We start from the raw sequence: 13,341 nt of genomic DNA on the forward strand, positions 1-13,341 counted from the left end.
ACAGCACAGCGATTCAGTTACACCTATATATATATCTGTTCTTTTTCAGATTCTTTTCCCTTGTAGGTTATTAGAAAATATTGAGTAGAGTTCCCTGTGCTATACAGTAGGTCCTTGTTGATTATTTTATATATAGTAGTGTGTATATGTTAATACATTTTTCTTAGATTCCACATATAAGTGGTATCATATGATACTTGTCTTTCTCTTACTTGCTTCACTTAGTATGATCATCTCTAGGTTCATCCGAGATTATTATTATTTTTTGTGCCAGTTTGTCAGTGTTTCATGATATGATCATGATGGCAAAATTAACATTAACATCCAAGTTAGGGAGGGGCGGGTAAGAGATTAGAAGGCAAAAAAGTCACCCTTTTTTGAAAATTCTGGAAGGAATTTTTATTCTAATTATAATTTTTCAAATTAATAAAATATTAATATGTGATTTTATACTCATGGCCATCATTTTGTATCCATTGATTTGGTGTACAGGTTTATTCAAAGTTAAATTTGGATTGCAAGAAATTGTTAGCCTGTAGTTAAAACATCACTTGGAGGCATTTCATATATGTTCTTCTGAAAGAAAACTTAGTATGTTATACAAACATTGGAATGCATTAAAGAAGGAATGATTGGCTACATTATCAAAGAATACTTCACTTTTTACAAGGGTTGATACTTTACCACTTGAGTAATAACTGCTAGGAAGCTTATATTTATTTTCTCATTTAATCCATACAACCATCCAATGAAGTAGCTGCCATTAAAAGTCACATCTGACCCCATGATAAGCTAGTTTCAACAAAAGATAACTTCTTATCTATTCCCAGTATTGAGGAAATCTCTAAGCAATGTGTAGAATATTAAGTAGCAAAGGCCTTTCTTTTTAAGGGATAAATTAAATCATTTATGCAGAAATACTGACCAAGGTTTTAATGAGTATGGCATGAATGTTAAGCGTTCTAATTATGTAGAATATTCTGAGGTCAACTTATTTTTTCTGTTTCAACCTAAGGTTTTCATTGTCTCCATCATTTGCTTCCAACAATTCTTAGATAATTTCTTTGTTGAATTCTGTTCTTCGGAGCAAAATAATAATAATATTTCTTTTTGCAATTATACAAGTATATTTATATAATGGAAAGAGGTCTGAAACTTTGAATTGAAACTTTTCCTCCATTCTGTATAAGTTCTAAGGAATGTGTCTGTGTATTTTTGTGCGTGTGTATATGATTTTTATGACATTCTTCACAAGTTATATCTTAATTGAGGCTGTATTTATTATTAAAGACAGAAATACTCTGTCTATATGTTTGAACCCCAGTAGTATGTAATGTGGTCCATTGCACTTAGTAGGAGCTTATCAGTCCTGTCCAATCATTTTATGATCTATTCTTTTGTTTGTAGGAACAATTTAATTTGAACCCTATGTGAAATATTAGTACAGATTCTTTCCTTTAAAAATCTCCAAGGGAGAGAACTCTACAGTCTTTTATTCTTAATAGTATGTGTAAGTGCTTCCATTTATAATTCAAGATTCTCTGTTGCCTCATTCTTCAGCAAACTCTGTGTTAAAGAATCTTTTCCCGATAAGTCAAAGGCTGCTGCCTCACATTTTGTAACGGCCCAGTTCTCTGGTGAGCTGGGAGTAGCTGTGGATTGAACAGTCTTATTTATCTCTCTTTCCTCCAGAGACCCCATTAAAGTGATAGTAAAGGAATAACAAATACATAAACCAATAACAGAAAGAACTGAAGAGGCACCAGCGCAGAAAGGAAATTTCACGTTTCTGGTGGCCTGAAAGCTGATGAAGGCTTGGTGACCGCTGATGCTTGGTAGGGGCTGCCGCAGCCCTGGACACACGTGGAGGCTGCAGCTGAGGGGGCCCTGGGATCCCCCGCAGGCACCGGACTTTGGATTGAATGCCGGGTGGGTGGGAGTCCTGCGTGGGGCTGAGAAGCACAGGGTTGAACGGGATGCTTGTAATTGGAACACCTCCCAGGCTCTGCCCTTTGGCACAACCAAGGACCAGAATCCACAGGCTCCTCCCTCAAGCTCATCTCTGAAGAAATGGGCAGAACTGACCGGGGAGAAGCAGGGAATCTAGTTTGGGAGTTTGCTTCACAGAGGGGAGTTGCTTAGTGCCCACTATGAGTCAAAAACCTCTGTTCCAGGACACGAATCTCACTTTCAGGCTTTCTCTAGTGTCCAATTTAAGTATGATGCACGACTAAAGGCCGCCAGTCACCCCAGGACAGCCTCTGATACAGGAGAGAAAGAGGCAGATAAAAAAACAAAAAACCCATAGGAATCAGAGGATCCAGGGCACAGAAGAGGAGAATATCCTCTAATTACTATAATGAGGGGTTTTGAAAAATGGCATCTGGTAAGAAAAATGTTTAGAAGAAAGGAACAACCAAAGAGCAAGAAAGAACCATTTCAAATTAAGAACATGACTCATACAATGGATTCAAAGAAGGGTTGGTAGAAAGTGAGTTGAGGAAATGGCCAGAAAGAAGAACAAAATATCCTCTGTTTAAACTCTAGGATTATAAGGAATGTGACTTTCCTTTTACCCAGAGGGTGTTTGAGTGAAAGTGGCCTCACTGTTCATGGTAATTGTTCGCCCCATCTTTCAAATGAGCAGAAAGGCATGATACCCGACGTCTCCATGGACCTGTCTTTTCTATGTGGTGACAGGGAAGGAGAGATAAGTGTGTCCATCTGACCCCAGCCCAGGTCTCAGTGTTCAGGATCTGCCTGAATGGGCAGCTCTGATGGGTGACTTTGTGTTCCCCCAGACCAATGTCCATAGGAAACAGCATCCTTGAGAAATGGTGAATTACTTTATGTTTACATGTGCTCAGTGGGGCTGGAAATCCACCAAGAGTGGTGGTTTCCCAAATTCTGAAGAAATGTTGGTAATCTTCTGCCTTTCATTTGGAACTCCTGTTATAGACAGCTGTCTAATAAAGCAGTTGTAGGATTTTGGGGTCATCTAAAATGTCTTCATAAAAAGAGTGTGTGTATGGCGGGGGTGTTTCCTTTTTCTGAAACTCAAGTTCACGATGGCTTCCTTAGGTGAGATGTGGGTACCTCTCCAAAATGAGGTATAAAAATGAAAAATGTAACTGGGACTTTTAAAAAAGTGAAGTTGAATGTTTATATAATGTTATAACTGAGTAGAACCTTGAAAACATGTTCATGAGAACATTGTAGAAAGATCCTGATTTTATTCTTCTTATGGACTTCCAGGAGATTCTCTCTATAAATTAAAGAAATGGGAAAATGATTACCAAGTTGTGGATACACTTTTATCCACCTAAAGTTGCAGATTTTTTCCAGTTTAATCATTTCTTCCTTGCTGTAAAGTTCACATTTACTGTAGTTAGGTTGCATGTTAAGTTTTCTGAGATTTAATGTGTGGATCATTTGAAGAAAAAGATAAGGACCATAGGGCAAGCAATTGGTTTACATTTGAGAGAGATTTTTCTTACATTCATACGCCTTGATTTTGAGTCTTTGAAGAGAGATGTTCTGTAGTAAATTAAAATTCATAGTTTAAAATTTTTTAGTTAGAAATTTGTATGTGGAAAATTACAGATCAGCTTGTATTGCAGTGAATTCTCAGGACTTTCTGGGCAGTTTTTATTGTACTAGAATTTAACTGAATTGAATATTGTCTAAAACAAACCCATTGCCTGGGAATTGTAAATTCATCATGCATAGTTTTGTATATATGGCAGTACTTCTTGTCATAGATTTTTACATTTGAAAATTTAGAGTTTTGAGAACTAAATGTCCACTGAGATAGTTGTTCTAAAATTAGCAAAATTCCTGAGAACTGTTTTCTTTCTACTTTCTAACCTAAAATGATTGGTGTACCTTTGTAGCTAAGATATATTTTTCCACGGAGAGCCATTTGTCTAGATATTCTGTGGCACCTAAAAGCTTGCTTCGGAGCCTCATGCAAAAGCATATTAATGGACAGTTACAGGACCTCTGGAGTGCAGGGCCCTGAATATGTCAATTTCACAGCCATCTCCAGCACTCTCTTGCTGTGACTCAGACTATTTAAATTTCAACACTGCACAGGGTGCATACATATTTCAGAAATTCTAATTTAACTTTGATTACATGGATGTTAGAAACAACCCTTAAATGAAAAATTGAGCTTTCTTCTCATAGGGGATGTAGCCATAAATTCTGTCAATCACAGGACCATGTTTCCCTCGACTGTGCTAATTGTCATCCTTTTGGAATAAAAAATGAAATGCATATTTATTGGGTGCTGTTGTATATTTTGTCCTAATCTTGAAACTTTTTTTAAGCAGTCATTTTCATATTATCTCTGTCATGCCTACAGTTTAAATGGTTGATTTCTCTGTATGCAAAAGCTTTGAGAATCATAGATGCTAGTGGAAAGACTCCTTATAAGTTTGGCATCTGCAAACTCGAGTTTGAGGCTGGCTCTGCCCTTGGTTTTCCAATGAACTTGGGCGAAAGTTAGTTAAGAACAGCCACCTCATAGCATTATTAGGATGATCCAAAGATACAAAGTAAATTAAAAGGCTTTGTAAAGTGAAAGATAAATACAAATTTTAATTAATTTATCTAGTATTCCATTGCTTTGGTCTTCCCAGTCACCTTAGGCAAGCAGGAGAGCTGCCTTAGTCCATTTGGGCTGCTGTAACAAAAATACTGGGTGGCTTGTAAACAGTGGAAATTTATTTCCCACAGTTCTGGAGGCTGGATCCAAGTCCAAGATCAAGATACAGGCAGACCCCATGTCTGGTGAGGACCAGCCTCCTGGTTCATAGACAGACATCTCGCTGTGTCTTCACATGGAAGAAGGGGCGAGGAGGGTCTCTTTTATGAGGTTACTAATCCCACTTATGAGGGCTTCAGTCTCATGAACTTATTTAATTCTAATCATGTCCCCAAGGTCCCACCTCCTAACGCCGTTACATTGGGCATTAGGATTCCACAAATGAATTTTGGAGGTGACACAAACATTCAGTCCATAGAAATGGGTGTAGCATTGAAAAATGTTTGCTACACTTGCTAATGATGGAAAAGGACCCAATAACACAGTTTTTGCCCCAGATATATGCATTTCTTTATAAGTATGTATGTAGCAGATGGTATCTTATTTGAGGAAAAAAATACCGAGTAGTAAGAGATGTTGAAGAGGTGGGTTGCTCTTTGCTAAGTGGGTCCAGGTCTAGGACATTGTTGTCCCACCCAAAGCTGGGCTTTCCAACTTTGCCCAAATCCCTTTCGTCTTGCTTGAGTCCCTTCCATTTTGATTTTTCTCTTGGTCTTATGATCATTAATGGGTGATGGTGGGAGATATTGACTGAGCTGCAGGTTAGTGATTGAAATAGCAGGTTGCTGCCATATTGACTGAGCTGCAGGTTAGTGATGGAAATAGCAGGTTGCTGCCATATTGACTGAGCTGCAGGTTAGTGATGGAAATAGCAGGTTTGCTGCCACTGGTCCCTAATCTGTTGGCAGTTCTGCCAAAGCATGTTGAAAGTTTCCATCTGCAGTTTGTGGGAATCAATAAAAAATATCTGGTGAGAATGTGTAATAATTCAATATATACTTATAACAAAACTAGAGTTGTTATTTATTAATTGCATAGATGTGCCAGGTATGGTTATATTTTTCTGACAGGTGTATCTTCTTTAATTCTTATAGCATCCCACAAGCAAAATGTTGTAGCACTAGAGGAAAGAGTCCAAGAGAAATTGGGTGAATTACTCAAAGTCATGTAGCCAGTGATGGCAGAGCCCAGCTCAGAGGCCAGATCTTCCCCACACCATGAGCTTGCTTTTCCCACCACCAGTGTGGCCTATTTCCCTTTGGTAATAACTCTGTTCCTTTAGGTTTGAGCTAGAAATGGTTGCGTCTTGCTTTGAAAGAACCTAAACAGTCTATGAACTGCTTGAGTCTCGAACCTTTCACAGAGGCTATGTATTGAATGTGGTACCCTGGGCAGTGCTCCTGGGTCCTCTGGTCTTCATGGGATGTGAAGGTCGGAATCACAGTGGGTGGATGGGAGTCTGGGCCAGTGTGCTGTTCTCATGTGGCCGAGGTTGTGAATCCTGTGATGCCCTGAGAAGGCTTGGGGCCTCTCCCGGGGGTGGATGTAACCTTAGCTTTGGGACATCTGTAGCCTGGGAGCTATGCCAAGAAGTTACATTTTTCTCAAGTCTTGGGTTTGAAGCACTTGTAGAATGCTGGCTTCCAAAGGCCGATATTTCTTTTGCGAAAGATGTCTCAAGTGCAGTGCTCTCCCCGCTGTTTGGGGCCCCAGACAGCAGCCTCTACCTTGGCGTCTTTCTCTGCCATTAGCTTCCTTTGTTTCCCTTCAAGCCTTTATGCTCTGTTCAGATTCATCTTATGCAGAGATTTCTTGTTTATTAAACGTGTGTGCTGGCTTTCTGGGCTGTCCACCGTTTTATTCCATTATTTCCCAATGCTCTGTACTCAGGCTGGGCCGTGTGTCCGAGGGCTGCACCTTCTCCATCTCCTCCCTCCATCACTCTCATTAGCATATGCTGTTCCTCTCAGCCTGCAAATCACCTCTTCCTCTTCTCTGCCTGTATAATAAACCTTTATATAATTCAGAGCCTGGCTTTATTTTCCCACCTGGAAATAAATAAAGCATCCTCATGGAGCTCTTTCTTCTTGGAACCTCCTAAATTCTGTGCTTTGGAATATTTTCTAGGTTTTTTTTTAGTAATTTTTTTCTTAATGGTTAATTAATTAATTTTCTTTTTTTGGGCTGCGCCGCGCGGCATGCGGGATCTTAGTTCCCCGACCAGGGCTTGAACCCGCCCCCCCTGTATTGGAAGCGCGGAGTCCTAACCACTGGACTGTCAGGGAAGTCCCTCTTCTTTGTTGTTTACAGAAGTTTCTGAACAGATGATAAGACTTCAGGGCTTCACATTCTTTCATCTCCTTGGTGCCCAGCAAAATCTAGGCACGTGGTAGGTGTGAAGTCACCCATCGCTGACAGATTTGTTGTTGCCATTTTAGTACTTCATTTAAGCAGAGCATTTAAAGCGAAGAAAAGTCATGAAAGAACACATATGTACAGAAAAGTGCTGGGATTTTAACATGTTGGAAGCTCCACTGCTTTGTTGAAGTGTGTTTTTTTTTTTTCTCTCCTTTGTCTCACCAGCAATCAAAGAGAAGTACACGGACTGGACGGAATTTCTCATTCGTGATTTGACTGGTTCCCGGACGGCCCCAGCCAGCCTCCTGGAAGGTGTATGTATTGTTATCCAGCTATTCTCTGTCTGAAGCAGCACAGTTACATGAGTTCACACCTAACAGCACCTTTGCATATATCCTTCTGCGGGTACATGCGTCCACACGGATATCGGTGTCCACATAGCATAACTTCCTGTCTTTTCCCAAATTACTTAGGTTACTGATTCTAATGGCACTGAAGAATCTTCACCTTTGGTCCAATCAATAAGTGGAAAATTTGCTTTTATATGAACACGTTTTAAAATAATAACATGTTAGGATAGGTATCCACTATCCTATATGTTTAAGACTCTCTCTTATGTTAGTGAATGTATATAAAATCCTGTAGAATAACTGTTTTGTAGAGGTGATGACTAAGCATATATGTGCTGGGGTGTAGTCTCAAAGTGTATTGATAAATGGTTCCATTAACTATTGTATTCCGGATGCATTATGCCGAAATTTAAACACATACATGTTAAGTAATAGAAATGGCTAACCATATTTAAATGTGGTTAAGGTCATTTTAAGGTACTGAAGTGAAAACAGTTTAATCTGCAATCTTGATGGTGATATGAAAATAATTTTATCATAAAACATTTTAATATTTACATTCTAGAACAGGAAGAGAAATGTACTGTTATAAATAATTATTGAGTCACCAAATCTGTTTGAAGAATGCCCCTGAAAAAGGGGAGAACACAATGAATGACCAAGAATACAGTGTGGGTTTTGGCAATCTCATTTTTCTCTTAACATTAACCATAAATTTCTCACCTGTCATAAATGTATTGATATTTTGGAACACCATGGTCTAATATACAGTCATCTGGTTTTGTTTTGTGATGATTTTTGCCTGATGTAGTTTTGTATCTCAATGGCTACTAATTTAATTGTTTGGTTGACAAATCAAAATGATGATTGTTCACCCTTTCAAAAGGACAAATTGTTTTACTCTGTTAAATTTTTTAAACATATTTGCCTACAAGGCTGGCTGAACAAACACCCTTTTCCTCATGCAAACATGTGCTAAGAAGGTTGCTTAGATGGGGCAACCTTCTAACATCTTATTTACATCTTATTTTGTAAACCAACTGTGGGGTTAAGTGTACAAATTACACAATAGTCTAATTTAGCTGATTATTAATGTGTATTAGGCATTCATCAAAAATGTCCTCTACACATATTCATGCATTACTCACGTAATCAAAGTACGAGAGTGTCCTGATTATGAGAGCGGGGCCATCGTAAGATAAACGTCTGCTGAGTCAAGGTATAAATTGATCGCCCCATATCAGATGTGTCCATCTATGGGAAGAGCAGACATTTCGCTACCGTGTGTTTTCTAGCTCGAGGCAAATTTGGTGTAACGCTTCTTAAAAGCACCCTTGTTCCTCACAAATACAGTTTTATCTGGGAAGGGTGATTTGTTTGGTGAGAACTTAGCACAAACTGTCATTTTCTATTTACTTGTGGTTTTGTTGTTGGATACAGAGTCGGGTATAATGGATGTGTGTGCGGGAGGGGAGGGGAGGGCGGGGGCAGTGGGGTGGAGGGAAACACCAGACTGTTTGCCAGTAGCTTGGATGATGGTGTGAAAAAATATTATCTTCTGCTGTCATCTGTTTCCATGAGAACCTTAAAATAAAGTTTAAAATAAGGAGTTTTGCTTCTGTTTAAACAGCCTCTGCGAGGGAAAGGCCCTATAGACCTCATTACAGTTGATTCCTTAATAGAGCTCCAGGATTCTCAGAGCCCTTTTCAGTACTGGATAGTTAGTGTGATTGAGAATGTTGGAGGAAGATTACGCCTTCGCTATGTGGGATTGGAGGACACTGAATCCTATGACCAGTGGTTGTTTTACTTGGATTACAGACTTCGACCAGTTGGTTGGTGTCAAGAGAATAAATACAGAATGGACCCACCTTCAGGTAAGGGCCAGAGCTTTGGCTGCTCTCAAGCGTTTTAGAAAGAGATGTGATTATTTTCCTGGATGTCTCTCTGGAAAATGTATTAGCTGTGTGGTGTCTTTTACATCTGTGCTTGTGAATATGAAGCATTTTAACTTCAAATACTTTCTGTAGCAAATAGAACCCAAAACTTCTATGAATAGCGTTCAAAAATGAGAAAGAAGAGCAGGAGGCTGTGGAGAAGTTGATCTGGTTCCTTTGGAATCAATGGTTTGGAAATGAAACACACACTGTAGTGGGACTTGGTGATATTCTCTATTTTTCTTTAGGAATTTGATAGTCTTGCAAGTAGGTTCTAAAGTCTTTGTCCTTCTGTCCGTCCACCCATCCACCCACCCATCATCCATCCACCCACCCATCCATCCATCCATCTGAATATCCAAACCAAATGCTTATCATTATGTTATCTGTCCTGACTTAGAAATAACAAAGAGAAAATCATCATGCTTTTTTTCCTGGCACATCACAGATTTTTAAGTAGCTTCAAATACCTTGTCAAATGACTTTCCAGAGACTTAATTGGGTAGAAGAGTGCATTATTCTTCCTGACATACCTAACTGGGCAAAAATCTCAGCGTTTATGAAATAACCATTCTTGAATGTTTACTACATGCCAGGTGATTTTACATCTGCTCTGATGTTTATTTTGTTTTTTTTTTTTTTTTTTTAATAAATTTATTTATTTATTTATTTATTTTTGGGTGTGTTGGGTCTTCGTTTCTGTGCGAGGGCTTTCTCTAGTTGCGGCGAGCGGGGACCACTCTTCATCGCGGTGCGCGGGCCTCTCTTGTTGCGGAGCACAGGCTCCAGACGCGCAGGCTCAGTAGTTGTGGCTCACGGGCCTAGTTGCTCCGCGGCATGTGGGATCTTCCCAGACCAGGGCTCGAGCCCGTGTCCGCCGCATTGGCAGGCAGACTCTCAACCACTGCGCCACCAGGGAAGCCCCTGATGTTTATTTTGATTCCAAAAAACTATTTCATGTGACTATTTCCTTTTACAGCAGAGAAAATTTGAGACTGAGTTTAAGCTACTTGTCCAAGATCACCCAGTTTGTAGGAGGAACGTGCTGTAATTCCAATTCCCAGGTCCCCTCCCTCTTCCATCCAATTCCCCCTGCAGCCTCTGACTGGCCTTACCAACCTTTCGATATGTAGCTTCAGAACAAAAATGTTGGATTCTTATGGAATTAAAGATGCCAGGGAAGGAATACTCCTTTCTTCCCAAATTTGCTGATTTTCATTCTGGTCAATTTCACAGGTTTATTGGAAGCAAAGACTTGGCTCTTTCCTTCATTAAAATTGCCAGGGATTTTTTTCCCTCCCATCTTAGTTGCCAGTGTTAGTCTTGAGGACATGAAGCTAAGGCGTTGTATTTCCCTTTTCCGTCAGTCAAGGGCTTTAATTGAAAAAAGCGTCTTGGTTCTGTGTGTCATGTGTTTGCATTTGAGTTGAATTTGACAGGCATATAGACATAGAACATGGGATTTTATTAGTATTATTGTTGTCAACGTTTTGAGAAGCAGCCAGGAAATCCATTTATACCCTGAGTAATGTGGGGATATGATTACAAACGAAGGGCCTGTCAGTTTTGTGAGAAGAGATCTAAGCTCACGTTTGCCTTGGGATTCATAACCTAGCAGGAGAAATTTACTCTGTGCAGAAAGTTGGGTGTATAAGTCTTAGCTCAGTATCTAATTGCTTTATAAATTTTAAGAAAAACATATATTTGCCAGTGTAAAAATTTATAGCAAAGCAAAGATTACTGCTGGCTCTTAGGTTCTGTGCAATGTACCCTTCCTGTGACATCGTGGACTCATACTCAGCAGCCAGAATGGAAAGTGTCCCTGCAGAAACTAAGGAAATATTTCCATAGGAGAGTTCTCTCTCTTCCTTTAGATAATTTGATGTCTTTATAAGACAAGAATAAATTGTGTTTACTCATCTTAGTAATTTTCTGGACATGAGTTGTCCATTTCACTGAAGCGTTAAAGACTTTGGAAAAGGCATTCATCATCAAGAAGTTATTTTCCCAACATTTAAATTGTCAGCAGCCAAACTTAGTTTGGGGTACTGTAGGTTTAAAATGGATCTTGGTCAAACCAAACACATCAGGAGACTTTTTGTTTCAAGCAATAAGTCCTGATGGCAATGGCAAAAAAAAAAAAAAAAAAAAAATTGTCTGCAGGAAAGGCTATGGATGGGAAGAAGAAATTAAAAGGTGAAAGGACACCCCAAATGTGACTCTTAGTTCTTCAGATGCAGTAGTTACAAGATGAACACTGAATTCTCCTACCTGATTCAGCAGAACAACACCCGGGAAGGCAATTAATCACCCAGGTTTTACACACGGGAACAGAATCCAATCCTTTGCGTAAATTAATTTCAGCACCCAATGTGACTTGTTAAACTTAGATGATAGGGCTCTTTCCTTGAATGAAATCTAGGTGGGAGTAAAATTTCACACTTGTATAGAAAATACTAGGCTGTTTTTCTTATTCCCGAACACGCTTAAGTATATGAAAAGTGTTCATCATTGACTGGTGGTAAGTAGAGCTGGAAGGGTTGGGGAGGAGAGCAGGTAAGAGAGACTTTGGATATAGAGTCGTCCCTCAGTATCCACGGGGGATTGGTCCCAGGACCCTGAGGATACCAAAATCCAGGGATGCTCAAGTCCTTTGTATAAAATAACACAGTACAGTTGGCCCTCTGCATTCGAGGGTTGGAGGTGTTCTGCACCTGTGGTTTCCCCTTCCCGGGTTCCACGTTTGCGGGCTCCTCCATCTGTGGTTTCTTCCATCCACGGGTTCCGCCCACTGCAGGTGGAATATTCAGGACCTGTGGGCTGGGAGGGCTGACTGGACTTTGAGAGTGAGGCCGTACCAGGTCAGCCTACTCTCGATGCCCTCTTTGCTGTGCTGACACCAACACCTTTGCTAAAAGTAATCATAGCTCCTCCTTTCCTGTCCTTATTCTTTCTACTTCTTGAAGGACACAGTATTTCTCAACTGTTTGGTGTGAGTAGAGGTATAGAAATAGGCGACAGAAAGTAGCTGGCTAGTCAGTCTTCAAACACTGGAGGAGAAGGTGCTGGCTTTTATGCTGTCTGCCAGCGAGAAGTCTGCATCCCATCTTTGGATGGACTCAGAGGACACGGGGTGGGGAAATGGGAGGTTAGAAAGAGGGGCGAAGCCACCCTGCCCCACTCGACCCACCATCAGGAGTGCAGTGCTGCCGGGGTAGGTGGAGTCCAGCTTCAGTGAAGACCAGGTGAGGGAATGGAAGAGGGTAAAATGCTAATAATCATGGGAGGGGCAGTGGCTTCCCGCGGTCCTTAGTGGTTCAGGTGTTATCAGGACAGGACTGGGAATCCACGGGGGCCTTTTCTTCAGTGCTGAATGGAATGCAAATCATGATTAGACAGACCTGGAGCTGCTTTTCCAGCTGTGTACCCCTAGTGCCTCCCCTCATTTATTTATTTTCCTGCCCTGTGGCCTTCTCTGTGTTCCTCGAGCTTTCTATGCGTGTCCCGTCTTTTGGAATGCTGCTTTATCACACCCCCACTTCATTCAGACCTTGGTTGAGAGGATTTCACTCACCGCTGAAGCTGAAAGTGCGGGACCCATTCTCTGCTGTGTCCCCTGACACCCTGCCCAGCACATAATAGGTGCTCAGTAAATATGTGTTGAGTGAGTTGACTGAATAAAAACTCGGGTGTGTCTAGACAGAAGGAAGGAACCAGCCAAGTCCACCTTCCAGGAGCCAAATAATTGATGGGGATTTGGAAGCCAATTTGGAGGGGAGAGCCCAGGTGGAGGCACCTCCACACAAGGAGGACTGTACTGTCCTCTTTCCCCTGAAGTGTTAGGGGGACTTCTGAGCAAGTAGAGATGTGATCTCTTGTTTAGCACCCAGGACAGCTCCAGGATATAAGATGCACGGGAATGTGGTCTGTGGGGTTCAGGATGAGAATTTCTTCCTTTAAAAGGGCCCACGTGTGAATAGAGCTTGAGAAACCCAACAGAGTGGAAGGAACATGGGCTTGGAGTCAGGGTTCAAGTCAGCCTCTCTTTCCACTTCTGTCACTGGCTACAGAGCTTCTGGGCAAGTTA

General features: G+C 40.8%; 1 protein-coding gene across 6 annotated transcripts in view; it reads left to right on the forward strand.

Moving 5' to 3' along the window:
• SFMBT2 (Scm like with four mbt domains 2) overlaps positions 1-13,341 on the forward strand; it is a 222,258-nt gene that overhangs the window by 102,520 nt on the left and 106,397 nt on the right. For 5 of the 6 annotated variants that reach the window (XM_061179566.1, XM_061179563.1, XM_061179568.1 and 2 more), the window contains exons 5-6: positions 7,193-7,281; positions 8,948-9,194. In XM_061179566.1, coding sequence (XP_061035549.1) covers positions 7,193-7,281; positions 8,948-9,194 — 336 coding nt within the window. Of the gene's footprint in view, positions 1-7,192; positions 7,282-8,947; positions 9,195-13,341 lie in introns of those variants that run through there. The other variant, XM_061179569.1, reaches the window with a different exon arrangement.

The sequence above is a fragment of the Eubalaena glacialis genome, chromosome 2, assembly GCF_028564815.1.
Source record: "Eubalaena glacialis isolate mEubGla1 chromosome 2, mEubGla1.1.hap2.+ XY, whole genome shotgun sequence".
Taxonomy (NCBI): domain Eukaryota; kingdom Metazoa; phylum Chordata; class Mammalia; order Artiodactyla; family Balaenidae; genus Eubalaena; species Eubalaena glacialis.